Here is a 26366-nt window from a genome sequence, read left to right as displayed (position 1 = left end):
AAAAGTGACTTTAATCAGCCGACCATACCTAACCACCTTTGCTTAAGAATATATACACAGTAAAAGACGGTAATCAATCTATCAGGAAGTAACGAATTGTCCTCATGTCCATGAAAACCAGTCCAGTCAAGTCAGTCTCAAGCATAAAAATCTGCAGAGCAAGGGAATTCCTTCAATTTCGCTTCCGGCTCGTCAATGGCGATTGAGGAGGGTTTGAAAAATTTCCCGGCAGTAGAATTTGATTGCTGCGTTGTGACAGGAGGACGAGGATTTGTGGCTCGTCATCTTGTTCGGCAACTTCTGGAATCCGGTCGATGGATCGTAAGAATTGCCGATTTTGCTCGTACAATGACTTTGGATGAAAACGAAGAGCAGAGTTCGATTCTTGCTGAGGCTCTCAAGTCTGGACGGGCTGTATACTATGGCGTCGATGTCAGAAACAAGTCGGAGCTGGTTGAAGGTTAGGCATATACTTCCAGTTATTAAATCTTAATTACCGGTATTGATTTTTTCCGCGCTGGATCATAGCTTGCTTTTTCTTCGGGTTCTTCGGGTTGGTTTTGGCTTTCAATGCCTCTGCTGCGCAATTTGCTGTAAAAGTTCAATGGATTTTGTGGCAATTACCTGTCGTTTTGCCGTTTCTGCGATTTTTTTCTTGTTTGAACGTTTCTTCATTGGAAAGAGATTAAAAGTGATAGATATTGTGGATATTTTCATTTCAATTTTCTTTGCTGCAGTTTTCTATTTACAATTGCATTTAGTTTTGTGGATTTTGTGCGGATGGTAGGGTATTGTGTTTCCATGGATTATTTCATGGTTTAATTTTGATCATGAGATGAAGCATGTTGCTGCTTTAGCATGGAGATTTTCGAGTGAGATGTTTTGAAGGTACTATTAACAGTTTAAATGAATTTGCCGATAAAAATTTAGAGTCCATTGCCAATTATTTTACTTTTCTATGAAGTATTCAGTTTTCTTGATGTTCAGAGTGCTGGGATTTCATTGTAAATAGATCAAATGCAGAAACTTACTGCGAGTTTTCTATCGATGTTTAGCTTGCCGATTTGTGTTCGCTATAATACGATGCAAAGGTAGTCCTGCAGCACTTTTAATGGAGGGTTCTTGCTTTCCATGTTTGATTGAGGCTTTGAGCCCTTCTTTAAAAGGGATGGGATGCAAGAACCACTGTTAACAAGTTTTCTGTTAAGAACCGGTGTTAATAAGTTCTTTTTGGAAGAATTCTCTTGTAAAGGTGTGCTTATTGCATTATCCGCATTGAAGTATCAGACTCTCTTGTTAATAAAGGTTCATGGCCGATAAACAATTTCCATCCATTAACTAAATGCTAGTAATCGATCCATAGGTTTCTCTTTTCCATAGATCCATAGGTTTCTATTTTCCATGGGGTTTTTGTAGTTCATGGATTTGGTTTCCTTATGGAAAGACGATATTTTTTGGCCATGAAACATAGAATTATAGGAGCACAGATTTCCATATCTCGAGCTACATTTTGGCCGGCTGTGTTAATTTTCTGATATGTTTTGATGAGGGAGATTGAGGTCAACATATGGGCTGCATTCACGTTTTTAAAACTCGAACCTTTGGCATCGCTGTTTGAGTTTTCTGCTCATTCTGAGTTTAATGTTTATGGAAAGAGAACCCGTAGATAAGAGTGGTTAACAAAAGGTGAAATCCAGTTAGAGGAGGAACACAAGCAACCAGATCACAGTATTGCATTTTTCTCTTTGGCTAACCCTGAGTGAAAGGATGTTGATAGGTAGCACATGCAGATGCTATCTGAAAATATTTAGTAGATACTGATATTTATTCTACAACTTAGAGTATATAGCCTATTGCATTAGAGAACAGCAACCTGATCAGAAATAATGGAGACAAGGTACGATTGCTATACTTATAGTCTCTGTTATCATTTATTTTCCTGCAACATTGCATTCTGATGTTTCTATTATAGCTTATCTTTACTCAATAAATGCCTGTTATTTTATGAGGCCAGCTTTTATTTAATTCTTTGTCTTTTGATTTGAAGAACATGTTTCCACAATATTTGCATCTTCTTGTGGATATTCCTATCGAAATTACAATATTTGCAATAGGTTTGGAGTTAATTTAGTATTTTTGGTGCAAGTGCGAGTTCTCCATTATCCCTTAGAGTATTTATTGTTGGAATTGATTTGAATTTTATGTAGGCAATGGATCCGTAACTGGGCCTGCTCCTGGGTAGAGATAAATTTTTATGTGCTGATAATAATATGTGAGCAAAAGCGATCCAGGTAAGGAACTAACTGATTGAAGCTTCTTGAACCTTCATTATTGTCTTTTTGCTGCAATGACATCTTCATGTTTATGCAATTTATGTGTAACTGTTTTAGTCATGTATCCTAAACTTCTCATGATATTGAATCTATACTAATGTGCAACTTGTATAGTATACCAACACCTTGAGGTAATGAACGGTGACATCTTCATGTTTATACAATTTATGTGTAACTGTTTTAGTCATGTATCCTAAACTTCTCATGACATTGAATCTATACTAATGTGCAACTTGTATAGTATACCAACACCTTGAGGTAATGAACTGTGTATATTCAATACTTTAATGTCATCTCAGGAGTGGACTACAAGCATTACCTCCCACACTTCTAATATCTTCGATTGACAAAAAGCATTGGTGGAATACGAATAGCTACCATTGCAAGTCTCCTTTACTGCCTGCAGCAACAAGTATGGAGAAGTTCTATATTCAACACCTGCTGAAATGCCAACTGATTTAAATTCTCTAAACATAACAGTAAACAACTCGTAAAATAATACCATATTAGACTAGTAGTCAAATGGCATCCTTAGAACTACCATCCTTGTATGAAGAATACAAAAATTGTGCCTATGATTCTATGGTATCTTATTTTTCTGTTGCAGGGTACACACCTGGTATAATTCATCTGAAATAAGTCCCTTTCCATGTGCAAAAGGCACCTGTGTGCTGTCAAATGCTTCATCTGTAATTCCATTTCCAACCAGATAACCTTGAAAAACTAGCCATGCAAGAAGTCAGACAATGAGAAAACGTAACGTAGTTTCTAGTCATCAACATATTTTGGAGAGGCCTGAATGAAGGCTATGAATTTCAATTAGATTAGCAAAGAGTTTTGACCTTAAGGTTCAAGGTTGGGTACTTAATACCAGCTGCATTTTCTGTCATATACCTCTTATGTATCCTTTAGTTCAATCATTGAAGTACAATATCAAGTACTAATGGTTACACCCCTCTCTTATTCGTATTCAACGCCTATTTATTACATCTACTCAACACACATGAGAGGGACTATGTTGGTCAAGGGGGTCTTTTGATCAACCCGCTCATTACACAGTTTTGACCCAATCCAAACACTGGTTAATGCCTATCATGGGCAGCAGTACTGAACATAAAGGTATGCCATGAAAGAATTGGCCAATTAATTCTTGTCTTCTTGATACAAACAGCTCACATATTGTTGTAGTTCTTTTGCTCTATGTATTTTCTGGTACACTGTGTCAATAATTGTAACATTGTAGTGAGCAGAATGAATAATCCAATTCAATATACAGTAATTCATACAATCCAATCTTCAAAACCTGAGCTTGACAGAACAATGTATGTATAGATTAACCAAAATTCAAGAGTGCAGATTTTAATCATAAAATGAATTCTACAGAACTGAAATCAATCCAGAAGCCCTAACCAGAAGTTTGTAACCAAAGTTGCTACAGAAATTACTATAGATCTGGAACTATCCTTTAGCTCCTCCTTTGCTCAGGATCTGCTGACATAGGAGCCACAATTCCCTTCCTTTTCATCACTGTTCTGCCTCACGTCAGCTACAGAGGCCCGAACCTTTGAGGGCTTTTACAAGGTATCACCGAAGGGTTAATATGCTGATAACGCCTGCACTCTATGAAGCACATAATGTTTTTAAGGTATCAAAGGTTTTCAACTTATGGACCTTAGTACATGCTTAACCATTTACTATTAGTCAAGCAGTACGATACTTGTCAAAGATCTTTGTTTGTTGAATATAATAAATTAACCCAAATATGAGTTGCCTAGAACAAGACTTATTTAGACTTTAAACAGGAAGTCTTTGCATTTGTTCTCAAATCTTTCTCATTCTAGTATACTGCAGCATATAAATAATGACATAAGACATTCCGGAAATCAAGATTGGCATGTAGTAGGGTAAGGACATATTGGTCAAAGACCAAAGCAGATCCATTGATTAATCAAGGTGAATAGGTGGTCAGTGGATTGATGGATGCTCCTTTCTGAAGTAGTTGGAAGACCTCTTTTGCATAGAAACTTTAAAACCTTGCTTTGATCATACCCAGCTATGATTACATTCATTGCAATCGTTGTTCCAACTGCCAGTCCTGCCAATTCTCCTATCTGTTCCATTGGAAACTCGCGGTTACTGTAATAAGAAATTTAATGGCATGTGCAGGCATATCTCATCCTTATTAAATGAATACAAATAGTTCAAGAAAAATCGAGGGTAGTCAGAAATAGATACCGCTTTGGTATCAGTAGAGACAGCAGAAACCACAAACATTAGGAAAAACGTGATAAGTATTTCTAACACGAAGGACTGCATGTCTGAGCCAGTAGGTACTGTGGCTGCTATGTGTGCCACTTCTCCAAACATCAAACGGAGGACAAATCCAGCAGATATTGCTGCAATAACTTGAGCTCCTATGTAGGCTGGAACCTGTGATTTTAATCCCATACAAAACCATATTTCAAACTTTTTTTTTCATTTTTTATATTTCTGGAATCTGTAATCAACATAACGATCCCGGAGTGTTAAACTTCTGTCCATTGCAGATTCCAAGAATATGTCAAGATTCAAAGAATCTGAAATCAACATATTCTGAGCATTGAATTTATGTAGATTGCAGATTCTTAAATTTTCTTAATCTGACCATTAAAAAAAGAGTTGATTAATTAATCTCCCTTTATCTCTCAAATTCTCAAATATTCCCCCATCTATAATCAACAAATTCTCAAATATTCCAGAATTTACAATCAACATAAGTTTAGCAATCTCCGTCCATATATTAATTTGCCTAAAACAATTGTATACATACTTGAGCCCAAGGAAATCTTCGCAGAAGTGCAGAGGCCAGAGTCACTGCAGGGTTGAGATGAGCTCCAGAAATATGACCTATGGCATAAATTATGATCATTACTGCCATTCCCCAAACAAGCGATACACCCAGATGAGTGATGGAATGATCGCTTTTCTGATCAATAACGACTGATCCACATCCTGAAAATATCAGGAAAAATGTCCCAATAATTTCTGCTAACACCTGCACTAAATATGTTCAAGTTCAAATATCATGAAAGTTAACAGAGTAGTGTTTATTGCGACAGTACCCACACCTCAGAAAATGCAATTTCCCTCTTCTTGTGTCTAAGAGAACAAGAATTCACCAACCCTACAAGAATTCGCGGTACAATACTGCAAACAGCTTAACTGAAAAGGAAAGTCTGAATCAGGGTTATAATGTTTTTAAGGGATCAAAGGTTTTCAACTTATGGACCTTAGTACATGCTTAACCATTTACTATTAGTCAAGCAGTACGATACTTGTCAAAGATCTTTGTTTGTTGAATATAATAACTTAACCCAAATACGAGTTGCCTAGAACAAGACTTATTTAGACTTTAAACAGGAAGTCTTTGCATTTGTTCTCAAATCTTTCTCATTCTAGTATACTGCAGCATATAAATAATGACATAAGACATTCCGGAAATCAAGATTGGCATGTAGTAGGGTAAGGACATATTGGTCAAAGACCAAAGCAGATCCATTGATTAATCAAGGTGAATAGGTGGTCAGTGGATTGATGGATGCTCCTTTCTGAAGTAGTTGGAAGACCAAGAAAATAGTGACCTACAATCTAACACTAAGATTCCATTTGAGATCTGCCCCTGATGTCAGATACATCACCTAATTTCCCATTTATTGCCGTCACATACATCATCTCATATGCCATCTGCTTCCGATGTCAGATAGATCGCTTAATTGCAAATTGTTTATTAGAATATCTTGGCCACAATCTAACCCTAAGATTTCATTTGAGATCTGCCCCTGATGTCAGATACATCACCTAATCTCCCATTTACTTTTGCCGTCACATACATCATTTCATATGCCAATCGATTGCTCACTTAACGTAAGTTCTCCGTTTTATAGCGATCATTTAATACTGGCCTCCTCCAATCTGATCTTCAAGTATTTCAGATCCATTCCAAATCAATCCGTATACGTACTTACTTCTGCACGTGTCAGCAGTTTACCCCGCATTCAAGTCTTGTGATCTTGCATGGCTTTCCTTATTTGGTTGTACAGTAAAATATTCTCAAAAACCCAGTTCCATTCACACTTAAAACCAGTTTGCAAACACATTGAACTCTTTTATAAATTGGCAAAAGCAATGCCTAATTTCTCGCTTACAAAAGAAAACCACCTTCTCCACCTAGATATTGACATACATCTCTCTGCTTCACATTACATGGAATCCATTAGCATAAGCCAACTTACTCAACTAGCGGCATTGTTTCTCTTAGCACTTGTTCTCATGACTCTTCTGATTATCGACATCGTAAAAGTAGAAACACGAAGAAAAAAGAAACCAAGAAAACAATAACATCTTGAACGAAGAGCATATGATTATGGAGTATGTTTCAGTTGTATAGTCAAAATTCTGAATCTCACGCCTATTTTTGCATTACTTTACGCGTTGTCTTAATTCCCCGCTTCCTTGTCTGTTACAGGTCTACGACAGATGCTTCAAATATGCATTTGGATCTGCCATGGTGCTGAAACTCTCATTTTTATGCTTTTATCGTCTCTGCTGGCATGCCGATGATTACAAAACTAGCATATCAAGCTGACAAAGGAGAAGCACTGCAAACTGCCCTGATTGCAAATAACAGCGTTCCTTGAATCTAAAGAATCTAACCAGTATTCCAGTTTCAGTCTGCTTCATAGGCATAATGTCGTCCTTGTCTTGTATTCTTCACATGTTACAGTCTGTCATAAGAAATGCTTATTTTAACTTGATGCTATGCATTTGTATCTGCCATGGTGCTGAAACTCTCATTTTTATGCTTTTATCGTCTTTGCTGGGATGCCGATGGTTACAAAACAAGCATATCAAGCTGAAAAAGGAGAGGCACTGCAGACTGCCCTGATTAGAAATAACAACGCTCCTTGAATCTAAAGAATCAGTGTATCATTGATGCCAGTATTCTAGTTTCGTTTTTTCTATATATATGAAAACTGTCTGAAAAAAGTATCAATTTGCTTTATAGGCATAATCTGCTTCATAGGCATAATGTCGTGCTTGTCTTGTACTCTTCACATGTTACAATTTGTCATAAGAAATGATTATTTTAACTTGATGCTATGCATTTGGATCTGCCATGGTGCTAAAACTCTCATTTTTATGCTTTTATCGTCTCTGCTGAGATGCCGATGATTACGAAACTAGCATATCAAGCTCACAAACATCAAATAGGACCTACTTGGCTATGCCCTTAAGGCTACTCCTGGCTGTGATTGACTTGCTATGCAAAGACTAGAGGTTCTATGTCTAGAAGTGATTCTATGACTAAGCAGAGGTTCTAGTAAAGACTGTGAGTATGGCGCATGACTGTGTACTTGACGATCTGGGATAGTCCGATGATATCCATTGCCCAAGCTCGAAATGGCCAAGGCTTGATAATCGGGTCTAAGTCGGAAGCCGGCTTGTGCTGCATTGGTCCATACCTCTGGCAGGCTGCTAAAACTCTCATTTTTATGCTTTTATCGTCTCTGCTGGGATGCCGATGATTACGAAACTAGCATATCAAGCTCACAAAGGAGAGGCAGTGTATCATTGATGCCACATCAAATAGGACCTACTTGGCTATGCCCTTAAGGCTACTCCTGGCTGTGATTGACTTGCTATGCAAAGACTAGAGGTTCTATGTCTAGAAGTGATTCTATGACTAGAGCTTCTAGACTAAGCAGAGGTCCTAGTAAAGACTGTGAGTATGGCGCATGACTGTGTACTTGACGATCTGGGATAGTCCGATGATATCCATTGCCCAAGCTCGAAATGGCCAAGGCTTGATAATCGGGTCTAAGTCGGAAGCCGGCTTGTACTGCATTGGTCCATACCTCTGGCAGGCATCGCAGCTTTTAGCATGTGCTATGCAATCTGACAGGACCTTAGTTTTCCCGGGAGTCAGTCTTTTCGATGAGCTAACTAGAAGCTTAGAGGAGAATTCTATGACTAGAGCTTCTAGACTAAGCAGAGGTCCTAGTAAAGACTGTGAGTATGGCGCATGACTGTGTACTTGACGATCTGGGATAGTCCGATGATATCCATTGCCCAAGCTCGAAATGGCCAAGGCTTGATAATCGGGTCTAAGTCGGAAGCCGACTTGTACTCCATTGGTCCATACCTCTGGCAGGCATCGCAGCTTTTAGCATGTGCTATGCAATCTGACAGGACCTTAGTTTGCCCGGGAGTCAGTCTTTTCGATGAGCTAACTAGAAGCTTAGAGGAGAACGCTAGTGTGCACACTTCCGGCCGGACAAAGGTTAACTTGATGCAGGGACTCGCTGCCTCGCAGCTTCCCTTGTTTAACTTAATGTTTTATATTTATATCTTATAAAGGACTTTTCATCTGCCTATGAGCTTCATCCCATTGTTATTTCAACCAATACAACAACTTGGAGGTATTATTTGGCCTCATATCGAGGCAAGGTGTTCTAAAACTTATAGTAAATGTCAATTGATACAAAGAGTCTCACAAGATTTTTAGTTTCTCTTAACTAATGCTAACATTAGTTAGCAAACATTTTATGTTTATACCAATTATGAGTATATCTTTAAACAAATATCGGGTTTACAAGATTTACACATGGCTCACACCATACTCCACTTGTCTTCACATCACATTCTCTTGGTCACCAAATCCTGTATCTTAGCCTACCAAAGTCTGGCTTGATTATATTTCGCACAAAACTATTTCCTCATATTTTTGGTCCAAATCCGCAGCATCCCTTTTATCTTTATAGCATGTTCAAGGGCTAGTAGTAGAGGCGAAGAGGCGAAGACTCTATGTGAGAAGCATTATCTTTTGTTAAAAAGGAGGAAGGAGGACTGCCAGAAGCATTATCATTAGTTAAAAAGGAGGAAGGAGGACTGCCAAGGCAGCACTTCATGCCAAATAGAAGAAGTTGAACAAAGCTCTCGAGGAGTAGAGTGAAGCATCGTTACCCAAGCCCCCTACATTGCATGCCTCTGCTATGCCCGTGAATACACATTCCGCTCCAAAAATTTCCAAAGGTACCACAATTTTGCAATTTCTTTGAAATCCCTGCGGTTGGTGCTTAAATACAACGAAAAAAATTCTGAAAGGAATTGTTAAAAAATAAACACAAAGAAAGAAGTGATATTTTTTATTTTCTTTGTACAGGCATGTCGTTTATTCTTTTGGGCACTCAAGTCCAGAGTCAATTTATTCTTTTAGTTAGCAGCAGTCTAGAGTCCATTTCTAGACTGATTTCCATACTGACGACACCAGTGAAAACAAAATGGTCTATTTTTAAAATTCTAAAAGGAATTGTTAAAAAATAAACACAAAGAAAGAAGTGATACTTTTTTAATTTCTTTATACATGCATGACGTTTATTCTTTTGGGCACTCAAGTCTAGAGTCAGTTTATTCTTTTAGTCAGTGACAGTCCATATTCTTTTAGTCAGCGACAGTACAGAGTCCATTTCTGGACCGATTTCCATACTGACGACACCAGTGAAAACAAAATGGTCTATTTTTAAACAGAACCAATTTATGACAAATTCCATCATAAACTATCCCTTAAATCCATATCTACACACATCTGTACTGCTATTTCCTCAGAATTGATGCAATGGTTTGGACCAAAGCAAATGAAGTTACCCAAAATTTCCTGATTGAGCAACAAAATGTTGTTATTGCCAGAGCTCGATTGGTAGGCCTGGTAACTTAACTAGAGGTACCTAACAATGCTTGTGTGGTCAATATTGCACTCCTGTAGGCATTCTTGTAATCCCTTGGGGATGCATCTCAGGTTCTTAATCATTTCCTTCTCCTCCAGCAGCTCCCAAATCGACTGACTCTACTCCTGCTTTGGCCTATGCTTAAATGAATGCTTGAATCCTTGCATAACTAAATATATAAAATCTTTAAAAAGGAACTGCAATTATCTTCAACAAAATATATAAAATCCTTAAAAGGAACTGCACTTATCCTCAATAAAATGCTCCGTGCAGGTCTACTCGATATCTCACTAGCAGCACGACGAGGAGGTGGCTCACTGGTTGTCCTTGTTAGGATTTAGATTCTACCAAGCATTGACTTAAGAAAGCAGACATTGACTACAGACTTAAGAAAGTAGACATTGACTTAAAGTGGACCAACCCTATTATAGAGCCCCGTTAAAAGAGAAAGAAGAGCAGCCGACCCCCCATTATCAGTCGTCCTACTTTTTGCATACATTGGGCCTTCTGCATGGGCATTTACACGGCTACCACCATTTCACCGTGAGCAGGGGCATTGCACAAAGAGATATTTACATGCTTCTTCAACCTTGTTGGCATGCTATGTTCTGCATCTGCATCTAATCCACTAAACCCTGACCCCCCTTCGCTCGATTTAGTAGTGCATTGCTTTGCTTCATATCAATTCATATATCAGACGAGATTGGGTATTGAACGAGGAAGGGTCTTAAAGGTTACAAAGAATATTATCACAACATCTCAGGTTGGTTCATTAAAGGATAGGTTAATAGGCCGTAAAGAGGCATGTGTCATACATGCAGGTGGGTCACACATATGGCACTATGCATGGTGATCATGGCGACAAGTAAAATGGGGCCCACGTATTGGACAAGTGGAATAGATTATGGCGACAAATAAAATGGGTGCTCAACACCAAGTTAATAAGTTCCAAAAAAACTGTGATATTGATGGGTGAACTTTAATTCGCTTTAGAATTATGCATCACATTCCATGGAAGATTTGGTACTTCTGATATTTTTCATCTTCATAGCATCTATCAAAGGGCACTCTGTCTTAAGGAGGCTACTGCTATATATGGTGTTTTTAGCCTACCTTAAAAACATAAAAGCAGTAGGAGGTTGCATACCTATGTTATCTGTTCAAACCTATTGTTGCTAGCAAGGATTTGTATGGGGAATGCCACTTGTCAACTATGTTAACCTCTTTCTAGTTCATCTCTTTGGCACAAAGTAGAAGGGAAAGGTTTGGGAGAATATATTTATGTTTATGTGGATGCTTTATATCCCTCGACTTTTGTAATCTCGACTTGCATGATCTAGTTGACTAGATGAAGTTTATAATAATTCATGGTTCACATGATCTTCAAATTACATGAATGTCCCTTTACAACTGGTCTGTGTGGGTCATGGATTCCTCTAACAACAATCTTTCTAGTTTTGATAAGGGACCTATTGGACTGGTCTCTTTGACTTCTAAGCATTGTTGGGTTCTTTGTCTTTTGAATTTTTGAATGATTGAGTAGTAGCTAGAGATTCAACCAGGTCAGTACTAATATCTTTGACTATGATCATACAATATCATAAAACAGAGGAAACTATCAAACTGTTCTATTTATTGATGGTATTGTATATCCATATATATGATTTTTTTAGTATGATCAATGGTAACAATACAGAGCCATCTACCAATCATTCAATTTCAATGCCTAGAATAAATGTTTGTGGGCACTTGGGGGACGACTGATCAAAGAAAAATCCCCATCAGAATATTCAGGAAATCCTTTGGCATCCAAAGCAGACATAGTTACCAACTTCAAGGGATCCATCTTTGTAACTCGAGGTACATTGGGATTCTTAGAAATTGAGTAACTGAGTCCCTTCACGTTCTCTTCATTCTCTAGCAAAGGTAGCACAGAGAGCATAGCCAGTAGTTGACCGAGTTTAGTCAGAAGCAACCATTGATTCAGTGGATCCATAACCAAGAGTCATGGGTTCAAAGTTTTTGTCTTTTGGTCAAATTCTTTATACATTGTGGATGATCAAACGCTTCACCAAATAATTCGACTAGAGTAGTTGCGGAGCCATACCACATGGTCCCAGCAACAATGAGAGCTGCAAAAAACACAACAGCTTTATGGGCCCACCTCTTCCACCCATCCATCTCTTCCACCCGAAAGTCAGGGAGACAAAAAGACAAATCCTTCCTTCCCACTTCACTGGTCTAGTAATGCTTCTATTAACAACATGCCATCAATCATGAATTTGATCCTGGTGGCTTCAAATGTTGCTTCTTCCCAAGTCAGCAAGAACTGTGGCAATTGGGTTTTCTTCTCAACCACGACAAGTATGTCACACTTCCCTGCTTCTTCCACTAGCCTTTCTTAGCAGAAACAATGGGAAATGAATCAATAATTAGTTTCATTGCTATAATGTTTTTGCTGTCAAGAGTAGAATATTAGGGGTCTCGTCTACATCGCTATCAGATTGGTAAGGTGATGCTCTGTTATGCGTTACAAGTTGGTTGGATCATTCTGAGCGGTTGCAAGGCATGTTGTTAGGATTCTTGAAGTATCCATGCATCTGTCATACACTTTTTTTTAATTGGCTTTTAACTTTGCTTTTCAATAATGGGTATTGATTTTTATTCGTCTTACCCAGTACAGCTGTGCATTTTCTGGTAGGTGTTTTCCAATTTCTGAGACACAAAAGAGATTAGCACTGAATAAGATTAAGATTCAAATCAATTAAGCTTCAAATCTGGATTATGAATCAATAGGACAACTGGTAGCAATCCCAAAATCTTCTCAGCACTATTAGGAACCCAAAACTTGGTTAGGACATGATTTGAAAACTTGAGGTGCCGAAATTGAGTAAAAATAAAAACCAATTGATTATTTCATAGGCTTGGAATGGAATTACACTTTTAAAGAATAGAAGGTTGTGAAAATGTTGTAGTATTAGAGCTGTGCATTTTCTGTTAGGTGTTTTCCAGTTTCTGAGACATAAAAGAGCTTAGCATTGAATAAGATTAAGCTTCAAATTTGGATTATGGATCAGTAGGACAACTAGCAACAATCCCAAAATCTTCTCAGCACTGTTAGGAACCCAAAACTTGGTTAGGACATGGTTTGAAAACTTGAGGTGCTGAAATTGAGTAAAAATAAAAACCAATTGATTATTGCACATGCTTGGAATTTGAAAAATCGGTTGCAGTCTGTGGGAACTAGACAGTTAGTCATTCAGGTGCATTTTTTTCCACAATAATGTGTGTTCATCTTGGGCCAGCCTACACATATTACAGTATGACTACAAATTTTTACCTAAGGTCTCCCCATAACTTTTCCTTAGATGCCCAACCAACTCTGATGCGCTTAGTTCACCAAATAGGAACAAGGAATGCATCCAATTGTAACATTTAAGCATTCCACAGTACAATGGTATTCAAGGAACACTAACACTTTCAACACATAGAACATTTGCAATATGCACGACATATGTGGATGAGAGACACCCAAGCTAAGTTCCTAACACCCTTGTTATATGTATAAGAATGTTAAAAGATTCTCCCCATAACTTTGCCTTAGATGCCCAACCAACTCTAATGCACTTAGTTCACCAAATAGGAACATGGAATGCATCCAATTGCAACATTTAAGCATTCCACAGTACAATGGTATTCAAGGAACACTAACACTTTCAACACATATAGAAAATTTGCAATATACACAACACATGTGGATGGGAGACACCCAAGCTAAGTTCCTAACACCCTTGTTATATGTATAAGAATGTTAAAAGATACAATAGGGGCTGACAGGTAGTGGCCCAAGATATGGGAAATTCCCTAATGCATTTGCCAATCTTTATGCCACGGTGCTTAACATGTGGTTCTAATCATTTGGAGAGGAAGAACCACACAGCTAAGGGATACAAGGTTTTCATAGCCAATACCAAACCATTGATCATTTTTTCACTCTCTGACCTATGATCAAGCAGGTGTGACAATTAAGATTCTTGGTATATTATCTGTCCATTGGTGTGGATCATACATGAAATACACCTTGCATTTTGACATTAACAGTCCTTGTTCCTACATACCACCTCTCTTTATGATTTAGTGGCTTGATCTTCAATCTGTATCTTTCAAAACATAACAAAAAATAGTGCAAGTAAACATAAGAACTAGAGAAATGCCAATAAAGCTTAGTTTATATTACAATTTCCCCTGGTTGTTTTCCCTAATTTTAGATCCTTTGGCTCTATAATCCAAAAAAAATGAACTTGATGTTCAATAGTTGCAACATGGGTCTGCCTTTCTATGCTGAAAAAGTCCATTACTGATCACTTACTTCAACCAGGAGAAAGTAGCTTCTATTTTATCACTGTTGCAATTGTGCATTTTCGCAACTGTTCCAATTTGATTTTGGTTTTTTCCTTCATTTTTTTCTCAGATTTGGTATGAGATTGCTTTCAAGATTTGGGTTCCCTGCTTGCCCCACCATAGCTATGAGGTTCAGATGTTGTCAACAAATAATATTGTAAAGCTACAACTTTTCTCGTAAGCATGCTTTGAAACATTGGTGTTGCTTTTCCATGTTCTTCAGCCAGGAGAAACTCAAAGGCAGGGACTTGCTGCCTAGCAGCCCTCCTTGTTTAGTCAAAGTGTCAATTTTGGAGGTACTGGATGCCATTTATTCATGTACAACGTACCGTAATGCAGGATAATGTGAGGGGTTGGTGCAGAGTATTGGCTTGGAGCAGATAAATAGACAAGACAGCTAAACAGTACAACCACATATGAAAATCAAACAGACTTGTCACGTGCAATCACTAAGGTGCATTGAAGATTCAGGGTACAAAAACGGCAACAACATGATCTAGCAACGGAACATGATTACCAAATAAAACCTAAGCTCTCTTAACCCATCATAATTCATAAAATTTAAATTTAATGTAATATATATATATATATATATATATATATATATATATATATATATATATATATATATATATATATAGTTCACATTACAAATATGCATTTGATTTTTGGTCAAAGGATATCTATTTAAAGTTCAACGCATTAACGAATGCTTATAACTACCATGTGGCAGGATAATAACATTATGATTTCATGAATTAGGATGATAGGGAGTAATAATTATGGGGATTTTGTAATAATAGGAAATAATAGGCATTGGTTTAAGAGGGTTTTTAGAGATAGGTGGTGAGGTTTTGGAAATTTGGAGTGTGATGGGAAGACGAATGACTTCTTGAAATTTGTTGATTGGTGTAAAATTACATTATTAAAAGATAATATTCTTGAACCTTCATGTAGAACGTATCCGTGTGTTGTACTATGAGGATGAAAGCTTGAGTGCCTTGATTAGTTTTTATAATAAATACCATGTGGTGAGGTGTGTAGAAATTTTATAGAAATTGCAATTGCTCAAGAAATTTAATCTAAAATCAAGAGACATAATTCTACTCTACTGATTTGTAGAATGAAATTCATAATTTAGAACAAGATGCAATAAGAAAAACCACAAATACACAGTGATTTCTAGGGGAACCCAACTGGGAAAAACCCCTCAAGCCTGTTTGCATTAATCAATGAATTGAGAAATCATTACAATTGCTAGTTTCAACTCTGAGTTCAACCTGCAAAAGAATAATTGTTCTCTCGCTCAATGAACAAGCTCTAGCCAACAGTTAGCCAAATATTTTCTCACCAATTCCCCTATTTCCTTGCGCAAATCTTGAGGAAATTGACCCTTATTCTTTAGGAATTTCCTCCAAATTGATTGCACAATTCATAAGGATTGATCATTGATTGCATGCAACACATGTCCTCTTAACACTAGTTTACAATTGATTTTACTTTGCCTTGGAATCTCCACCACAGCTGCGAAATTCGTTTTCCTTGCATGAATGATCTATTTTTGGTTGATTAATCAATTAACTGATGATCTCTGAGTTAGATTGTTGTTCCATTGCATAATTGACCTCCAACTAGTTTTATTAACATTTAGAATTATTTTGACTGAGTACAATTGGAAACAATTGAACCAAATTGCTATAAATTAGTAATCAACACATGCAAATTGAACTCCAAGCCCACTAACTCGAACTTAGTAAGCTCACTGAGTGACAAGAGCCATGTCACCTTAGTTAACTTCCTCCAAGTTGTCTGTTGATGTGGAAATTTCGAATTTTCTCAATTTGACCAAGTCCGAGTCAAATTGAGCCTTTCTTGCTACACTTCTCAACACTCCCTCTTAGCAAGAAGGGGATTATCAACCACCCCTCTCCTACACTTGTGGAATTCGAACTTCCCTCTTAACAAAGTCTTTGTCAAGATGTCAACATCTTGTTCCTTAATCAAAATGTATTATAGCAACATTATCCTCCTCTGCACTCAGTCACGTAAATTATGATACCATATATCTATATGCTTGGATCGGTCGTGAAATATAGGATTCACAAAGAGTTTAACACAACTATGATTATCACAATATACCACCACTATATCCATCTCCTAACCAAAGAGCCCCAAAAGTATATCTGTCATCCAGATCACCTCACATGTTGCCTGACTTGTAGCCATGTATTCAACTTCTATTGAGCTAAACACCACAAACCTCTAGTTCTTTCTGTACCAGGAAATTGTTACAGACCTAACAATGAAAATTTCACCTAATGTAATCCCTTGGTCAGTTAGACTCCCTGCCCAATCTGCATCTGTGAAGCCATGCAACTTCACTCCTTCTATCCATTTGTACCATAATCCATATTGGGTAGTGCATCTAAGGTACCATAATCATGCTTTGTTTCCTTCCAATACAATTTGATAACCCTAACCATAGCTTGGTTAAATTAGTTGACTACATAGCAGATATATAGCTATGTGTTCATAAGATAAATTAGTGAACCCACTAGTTGTTGGAAAATGGTAGCATCAACCTCTTCACATGAAACGACATTCACCTTCCTCCAGTTGGTTGCTAGAGGTGTCTTCGTGGGCTTACAAATCTCCATGTGAAATATTTGAAGTATCTCGGTAGCATACTTTCCTTGAGACACAAACAAATCACCATCACCCTGCCATACTTTCAACCCGAGGAAGTAATGTATGAGGCCCATGTCTTTCATCTCAAATTCCCTTACAAAATCCTCTTTTCAAGAGAAAATTAACTTCTCATCACCTGTCAATATTAAATCATCAACATACAAAACAAGAATAAGTAACTTACCATCTACCACAATGTGATAGAGGTTCACATCTACTTCACTTTTAGTGAAGCCCAATCCAATGAGATAATTGTTGATTTGAGTGTACCATGCCTGAGGCGCCCGTTTGAGACCATACAATGATCTCTTGAGTATGAACACATGTGACTCTTGATCATATATCTCAAATCCTTGTAGCTTCTCTATGTAAATTTCCTCCTCAACAATACTTAAGAGAAATGATGTTTTTACATCCATCTATGCAGCCAGTGCAAGAATTGATCTAATGGATGAATGCCTTACTATGGTAGCAAAGGTTTCCTCACAGTCAATTCCCTCAACTTGAGAGAAACCTTTGGCCACAAATATGACCTTATAATTCTTTATGCTTGCATTTGTTGCATGCTTAACTTTGAATATCCATTTCAAGCCCACAACTGATTTTTTTGTCCATCTTAGGACAACTTCCTAAACAAATTTATTTATGATGGATTTGTATTCTTCCACCATTGCATCAACCCAAACTGGTTGCTCAACTGCTTCCTCAAAATAGGATGGCTCAGTCTCTACAATCTTAGTCATTAGAGTCATGTAGCCAATGTACCTCTCAGGTGACCTTCTTTTCCTACACAAATTTGAATGTGCTCCTACATTATCCCTCGCATACTACACCAGTCTTTCAACTTCCTTGGTTCTTTTTCTACCTTCTCTAGATGGTTCTGCTTGAGTGTATGTCTCCACTCTACCTCCTCTCTGCTCGTCCATTTGTGGAAGCTCCACAGCTTCCCGAGGCTCCTCCATTAGAGCTAAAATCTCCTCTTTTGGTGGGAATCAAAGCTCCCTCTCAAGAGAGCATCTCATTGCTTTATCCTCATCAAAATTTACATCCATTCTCACAACTGTCATTTTGAGGGAAGTTAAGTACACACGGTAATTGTGTGGAGTTTTGGTGTAACTGAAAAAAACTTCCAACTCTGCTATCAGCTCAAGTTTCTTCCTCAAATCTTTGGAGACATGGCAGTGAAAAAATGCTCCAAATTTTTTGAAATGAGACACATTCGAATTTATCCCCGAGAAGGCCTCATCCAATGTAATCATACCAAGAATCTGATGATGAATATGATTCTGCAAGTAGACTACTTTGTTACATGCCTCTACCCAGAAATGGAGTGGAAGGCCTTAGTTACGTAGCATAGCTCTCTTAACACCCATAATTCTCTAGTTCTTTGTCTCAACTACCCCATTCTGTTATGGGTTGTGGGGAGCTATCACTTCTCTTCAAATTCCTTCTTTGGCACAAAATTCCTTGAAGTCATTTGAAACATACTCACCTCCATTGTCACTCCTGAGAACCTCCACCTTCTTATTGGTCTTTTTCTCAACTAGTGCCTTGAATTTTGCAAATTTTGAGAATGTCTCATCCTTCTTTTGCATGAAGAAGATCCAACACTTTCTTGAGAAATCGTCAATAAAAATTACATAGTATTTATGTATGGCAGTGGAGACTATCGAGAAGGGTCCACAAACATCAGAGTGGACTCCCTCAAAGACTACATTTGCTTTGTTCTCTCGATCATGGAATGTGGATTTTACATAATTCCCCAAGGTACAAACCTTGCAGACATCCTGCTTCTTAAGTGATCCTTTAGGGAGGCCAGGTTATTTCAATGGAAAATCTTAGGGGCTAATATTTGTAGGTGGACTAATTTTCCATGATTTTTCCAAAAAAATATTCACCAATTTCCATTTTTTCTAAAAATGATTCACCCAAATTTTACAATATATAATTATTTTACCCTAAAAATCGCCAATATTACATAGATAATACATATAAAATAGTTATAAATTTGAATAATTTTATAAATATATTAATAAACATTTTATAGTTTGCATATTATGGACTAGTGATTTTTGCCAATGTTTTTAAACTTCAAGGTAATTTTCCATCCTTAAAATTTTCCCTGGTTATTTGCTACATAATTTTAAGGGCGCCATGGAGCAAATGACCAAGTCTTCTGTGCCAAAGTTCACCAACATCTCAAATTTTCACTCTATCTACCTTACTACTTAATTTAGTTCAATATTCGACATAAAGTTTGTACAAGTTCTTCACACGAACCCTGATCTACTTTACCTTCCTAGTGGCTATGTGTCTTAGAAAGGATTTCCCTAATTTTAATATTAAATCATAACCACGGTCTTCCAAAACTGCTATAGAGATGAGGTTCTTCTTCCGACCTAGTACAAACATGACATCTTTGAGGCAAAGAGGGGATCCTGACTCCCTCATAAAGGTTAATGTACTAATCCTGTTAGCACTGTACCTTTCGTCATCTACAAGATCAATATGCATCTGGAGATATTTCTTCTCTAGGTCACTGTAAAACTCTCTATATCTTGTCATGTCGACCAAGGAACACGAGTCCAAGTACCACACACTCCCTATCACAGTGCTAGCCATGCATGTGATTAGGGTGAATTCTAACTCGAATTGTTAAGCTAATGTTTCACCTACTACTCCTCCTGATTTCTTCTTGCTAGACTTTTTGTGTGGACGCTTTGTAGCATAGTGCCCTAATTCATGAAAATTGAAGCATTTTACTTTGGACGAGTCTTTCTTCTTGCCCCCTTTGCTAGAATCTAGTTTGGTTTGAGATTTCTTCCATTTGCTCTTCCTTCCCTTCCCAAACAATTGAAAATTTTCTTCATCCTCTCCCTTGGATGAAACTCCATCTTTGGTATTTCACCTGATTTCTTCTTGTACCAAATCAAGCCATAAGTGTTCCCAATTCAATAATTTATCCTTCCTGTTCACTGAGTCCTGGTAGCTATGCCAAGATTTTGGAAGGCCTAGAAGAGCTAGACTCACCAGGTTATCTTCTGCAACATTCACACCAAACCCTCCAAGCTATCCCAAACTTGTGTAAATCTCAAGAGATACTACAAAATAGTATCATCCTTCTGCATCTTAATGTTTCAAAGTTTGTCTTTCAGGGTTGATTTTCTATGGTCACTATTATTTTTGAATAGATTAGTTAGTGCTTCAACATAGAAAATGGTGTCTCTTTGCCATGGATATTTGAGACAATGTGGTCTCTCACTCCCTCCAAGATTATTCTCCTCACCTTGGCTACATATTTCTTCCATTGGGCTAGGTTATGGGCATCAACTGATCCTAGTTTTGGAATTTCTATCTTGACATAATCCAACAATCAATTATCATCAAGCACTTTCTCCATGCGATCCTTCCAGGAAATGAAATTTGAGTTTCCTTCTAGGACATATTCTAATCTCATTCCATTAAAGGCCATTTTCCCAACTCTGAGGAAATCTTGCTACACTGAAGTTGCAATTTCGAACCTCCTAAGGAACAAATTCAAACTTCTTGTTCTAATCTGAATCCTACTCTAATACCATGTAGAAATTTGATATAACTTTCAAGTGTTGAAGAAATTTAATCTAAAATCAAGAGATAAAATTCTACTCTATTGATCTGCAAAATGAAATTCACAATTTAAAGCAACATGCATAGACATGCAATAAGAAAAACCAAAATTACACAATGATTTCTAGGGGAACCCAATTGGGAAAAGCCCCTCAAGACTGCTTGCATTAATCAATGAATTGAGAAACTATTACAATTTCTAGCTCCAGCTCTAATATCAACCTACAAAAGAATAATTGTTCTCCTGCTCAATGAACAAGCTTTGTCCAACACTTAGCCAAATATTTTCTCACCAATACCCTTATTTCCTTGCACAAATCCTGAGGAAATTGGCCCCTATTCTTTAGGAAATTCCTCCAAATTGATTGTGCAATTCCCAAGGATTGATCATTGATTTCATGCAACACCTGTACACTCAACACTAGTTTAAAATTGATGTTACACTACCTTGGAATCTCCACCAAAACTAAGCAATTCGAATTCCTTGCATGCATGAGTTATTTTTGGTTGGTTGATCATTCAATTGGATGATCTCCGAGTTAGACTATTGTCCCACAACATAATTGACCTCCAACTAGTTCTATTAACTGTTAGAACCAGTTTAATTGAGTACAATTGGAAATACCTGAATTGGATTGTTATACATTAGCAATCAACACATGAAAACTAGACTCCAAGCCCACTAATTCGAATTTACCAAGCTTACTGAGTGATAAGAGACATGTCACCTCAATTAACTACCTCCAAGTTATCTGCTGATGTGGAAATTTCAAATTTTCTCAATTTGGTGAAGGCTAAGTCAAATTGAGCCTTTCTTTCTACGCTTGTCAATAAGGTGCCCTAACACTAACCAATCACATATATTTGTAAATCCTCTAGGGAATTTTGGAATCTATGTCAAAGTGTTGGACAAGATATTGAATGGCCTAAGGGAGAAAATTGTCATGGATACTTTTGAGTGTGTAGAGACCCCGCTGTTACTCAATCCTCAAACACATCCTACCCTATTGTTCCTTTTATGTTTCCTGAAGTAAGGTTCGACCTTGATGGAGTTTCTTCTTTATGGTTTATTGATAGTAAATAGGGTTTTATTAAACTTCACGGTGGTAGCTTATCCAATGTGCAAGGTAGTTATCAATGGAAATGAAGAACCACAATTAGTTGGAAAGGAGATGATATTTCGTTCATAGTTGGGGAAGATTTGCAAGTTATTCAAATCGCAATGTCAAAGAGTCTAAAAATTGTAGGAAAGTATTTTGATAGGAGGGCATCAATGGAGAACCTCAACTCTTGAATGGAAAAAGAGCGAGTTCTTGTCCTAGACTATGCCATTGATCTCCCACCTTATTTCTGCAAAGGAAATAAACATCCAAAGCACTTGGCTCTTGATAATAAATGAATATTAAAAATGCTAAACGCAACAATTAGATGTGACTTTGTACAACACACATGAAGACCAACTTCAATAAAGATTAAGATGCCAGATGGCATTAAAAAGTATCACTATGCATTAGGCAACATTTAATATTAGCATCCAACCTATGGATTGCAAAAAGACTTGTTAATAGATCACTTAGTAAAAATATCAATGCCATCTTAGTCAAAACATATTCTAAGCCACCAAAAGTGATGACAACAATCTAACTTATATTTTGATTTCCATTGTAACAAGATAAGGCATACACATGGTCACGAAGACGTAAACACATGAGGAATGATATTACCAATGATAACAATAAACATTGGTAATGTTGAATGACAAGATTTGATCTCCATTAAAGTGTGAGAAGTTTGATTCTTTAGGACTTGTACATTTAGCACAAGGAATGATATTACCAAATGCAACAATGAACATCGGTAATGTTAAATTGCGAGGTTTGAATTTTATGAAATTTTGATGCATTGGGACTTGTACATTTAGCACGAGGAGTGGTATTACCAAATACAACAATAAACATTAGTAATGTTAAAGTACAACGTTTAACTTTCATAACAAAAGGAATGATATTGCGAAAAATAACCATAATATGGGTAATATTGTACAACAAGATTTGATATTCATAACAATATGAAAAGATTAGTACTTTAAAATATTTACATTTATCACGAAGAATAATATTACCAAATACAACCATAAACAATAGTAACCTTAAATTACAATATTGTATTTTCATAATAGTATAATAAATTTAATACTCGTATATAAACATTTTTATAAATATTTAACTTAATTTTTTTTATAAAATTAAAAGAAATCATAACATATTAATATATACTTTTCAATTTATGATAAATTCTCTTTATAAATATATAATATTCATAATTAATTAAATATTACATTATAAACACGGTTTAAAATTTCATTTTCACTTTTTAAAAACCGACACGCATGTCATTAGCTTTTAATGGAATAAACATCGATACAATACCATCATTTTAGAAAAGTTCTTTTTAATTTTATATAACACCGGTTGACTTCAAAAGTAATGGAAAAAAGTTAATTTTATTTGACATTGCTTTATTTCTTTCCATGGCAACGTTCCTTCCATTGTATTAGTCTCCAATATAATTTCCACTATATACTTAAGGGTTATGCTTTATGCACATGGTGCGTATATTTCAACATCTTATAGATTGCATTGTGGAATGTCTGTCTAGATATTTGATGGTGCACTTTGGAAGGGTGGGGTATATCTATAAGTGTATTTTGAAAAACATTACATATATTTAATAATAACAATTGGAAATTAATGGTATTTAGAAATACAATAGGAAAGTTGTTAAATATAATTAACAACATTATTTAAAAAGGGTTGGAATGAAGATTATAACATAGCACATTTTTGCTATGTTACATATTTAATTTAAAAAACATTAAGGTACAAATTTAATAATATAATTTAAAAAACATTAAAGTACAATCAATTTGTACATAGCTAATATATGTTATCATTTTAAAGTTTTTATATATCATGTCACATATAATTTTTAAAAGCAAAATGGAAATTGGTATCTTTTATAGAAACTAAATTGATATAAAACATTGAAGTAATACGTTATAACTTAAAAAACCATCAAACTAATATTTCTAATAAATTCTAGAAAAAGTGAATAAACTCTCTACCTTTTAAACAAAATTATTATACTAATATTTCTAATAAATTTTACAAATAGTAAATAAATTTTCCATTGTTTAAATAATATTAATATTAAAATTTATAATATAGTTTACTTCTTTTAGATATTAGTTTTTTAGGTTATATTTTTTTAGGTAGTATTTGTGTAGTATTTAGTAGGATGTGTTGGAATTATAGAATTGAGTTTTGTAATCTACACAATCGGTATGTTTTAGGTTTTTTTTATCGTCTGAATTTATTTATGGATTGGGAAATGCAATTTAAACATTGAAAAGTTGTCCTTTCACCAATAATTATATTATTAAATCTGGCAACATAAACCAAAACTTAGAATAATGGGACTATGCCACAATTTATAACTAGTCATTCAATTATTCAAATAGATTTTTGAAGTGATGCATCATGTAGGTTATTATTGGAATTGCAAATTTGAGTTCTGTAATCTACACAATCCAAAATATTGGAGCCAATTTTGTATTAACGAAGAAAAAAAAATAAAAAAAAATAAAAAAAAAAAAATAAACAATGTAAAATTATAATTTCACAAAAATAATATCTTCAAATCCAAAAAAGAAAAGAAAAGGAAACATAATAGAAAACCTATAACACTTAGAGACTTAGTTAAATTGCTAAGTTATTGCACACCAACGATGATACTAGCACAACAATATAAATCAAATGGAATCGATAGGAATCAATCTATGATAAGTATACAAAACTTGTGGAAGTTGGCTTCCTTTTATACAGATATACAAAACCTTTCTTTTGTATATGTGCATATGGGCGCAATCCAAAAAAAAAGAAAAGGAAACGTAATAGAAAACATATAACACTTAGAGACTTAGTTAAATTGCTATGTTATTGCACACCAACGATGATACTAGCACAACAATATAAATCAAATGGAATCGATAGGAATCAATCTATGATACAAAACTTATGGAAGTTGCCTTCCTTTTATACATATATACAAAACCTTTCTTTTTTATATGTGCATATGTGGAAGCACCCTTTCTTATATGTGCATATGCAAAAATTTGCTTCTATAAATGTGTATATGTCAAAGCTCACTTCCTTACATGCACATATGCATAAGTAGGATTCCATAAATGCACATTTATGGAAGGGATTTCGTATATGCACATGTATGGAAGGAGGATTCAATAAATGCAGTTTATAGAATCAAAAGATTTCATACATGAATATTTGTGGGAGAGAATCCATAAATGCACATTTATAAAATCATAATATTTCATACCTACACATTTTTGGAACAAAATTTGTAAATACACATTTGTGAAAGTAGTTTTGTAAATGCACTTTTGGAGAAGCACTTCTATACATGTAAAATTAAGATTTTAATACCTTCAAAAGTCTTAGTAAAATAGTGTTAGGGTCGAACCCTAACCCTTTTATTAATGTAATAAGCCCAAGAGGACCCGTAAGAGTCATGATTAGTTAGTTTAATAAATCCCTTAAGAATTATAAGTGGTTGACCCGCATTATATAAAAGGGACCACAATTAGTTATACTGGACCATAACTAACAAATAAAGTGGTTAACCTGCATTATGCATGAGACCATGAGTAGTTAGGTTTTTGGGTCTCAAGAAACTATATATTTTTTAATATAGTAAGAGAAGTCTTGTCTTGTCTTGTGTAATTGAGCTATGCTCTACTGGAGGTTGCCCCCTCAAAGAGGCAAGTGAAAAATGTTGTTGTAGATATTAATAAAATATTTACATTGTTATCTTCCCATTGTGTTATTTTCTATGGTATCTCCAACATATTTCACTCTTTTGGTAATTTTTATAGGTCAAGCATGCTACAAGAGGTATCCCAACACTTTCCCAGGCTAGCCTCACCACCCATTTTAGCAAGATTTTTTTAGGCTAGAGACGTGTTCTGGTGTCTTTAAGCTACAACTATCTCTTGTTACATGCATCAATCTAAGGTTAGGGAAGCATACACATGAATTAAAATAGGTGGTCATGTCTATTGGACTCTCTTGTAACACCTATTGATACCCCTTCCAGTAGTAGTGCATCAGACAACACCTATACAAAAAATAATTTTACACATACCTCTCATATATCAAAATCCCCACAAGGTTACCCTGAAACCAACCTTAGATGAGTCGTCGACCATCTTGTTGTTGTAATACACCAAGACAACACTCGGGGAGTGTTATGAAACCAGCTCAAGAAAAGATAGAAAAGATATATCAACGCCTTAGAATTCAGCCTCTTCGAGGGGGCAACCTCCTTTACATTACATAAATGAACAATTCTTGGATGATACAAATGACAAAACCTCCTTTCTATATATAGGAGTCTAAGGAGTCACAATATAATCCAGCCGACCTAACAATAATAATATAAAGCCACAAAAATAACAATAGAGGGATTCTATGGGGCACATAAATAAAAATATGGGGGT

The 26366-nt window shown here is 36.0% G+C and overlaps 2 protein-coding genes across 3 annotated transcripts; one reads left to right on the top strand and one right to left on the bottom strand.

The window, feature by feature from the left end:
* The first annotated feature begins 48 nt into the window (after positions 1–48).
* Positions 49–7263, top strand: LOC149188264 (3beta-hydroxysteroid-dehydrogenase/decarboxylase-like). 2 transcript variants are annotated; one of them, XM_089412972.1, is made up of 3 exons: positions 49–460; positions 2208–2291; positions 6838–7263. In XM_089412972.1, exons 1-2 carry the CDS (start codon positions 196–198, stop codon positions 2240–2242), a joined length of 300 nt encoding a protein of 99 aa, XP_089269098.1. In that variant the 5' UTR covers positions 49–195; the 3' UTR covers positions 2243–2291; positions 6838–7263. The 2 variants fall into 2 exon arrangements, with proteins under 2 accessions (XP_089269098.1, XP_089269097.1); XM_089412971.1 differs by lacking the exon at positions 2208–2291.
* Positions 2629–5376, bottom strand: LOC149188265 (aquaporin NIP1-1-like; the record flags this gene model as incomplete). Its single annotated transcript, XM_089412380.1, has 5 exons — positions 2629–2733; positions 2950–3056; positions 4342–4444; positions 4569–4763; positions 5143–5376. Coding segments are annotated over 5 exons (744 nt in total), but the record flags the coding sequence as incomplete, so codon positions are not given.
* Positions 7264–26366: the final 19103 nt, after the last annotated feature.

Source organism: Pinus tabuliformis, chromosome 3_1, assembly GCF_031772625.1.
Source record: "Pinus tabuliformis cultivar Carrire ecotype Pingquan chromosome 3_1, CPIR1, whole genome shotgun sequence".
Lineage (NCBI taxonomy): Eukaryota > Viridiplantae > Streptophyta > Pinopsida > Pinales > Pinaceae > Pinus > Pinus tabuliformis.
This window is presented reverse-complemented; position numbering and strand designations above follow the sequence as displayed.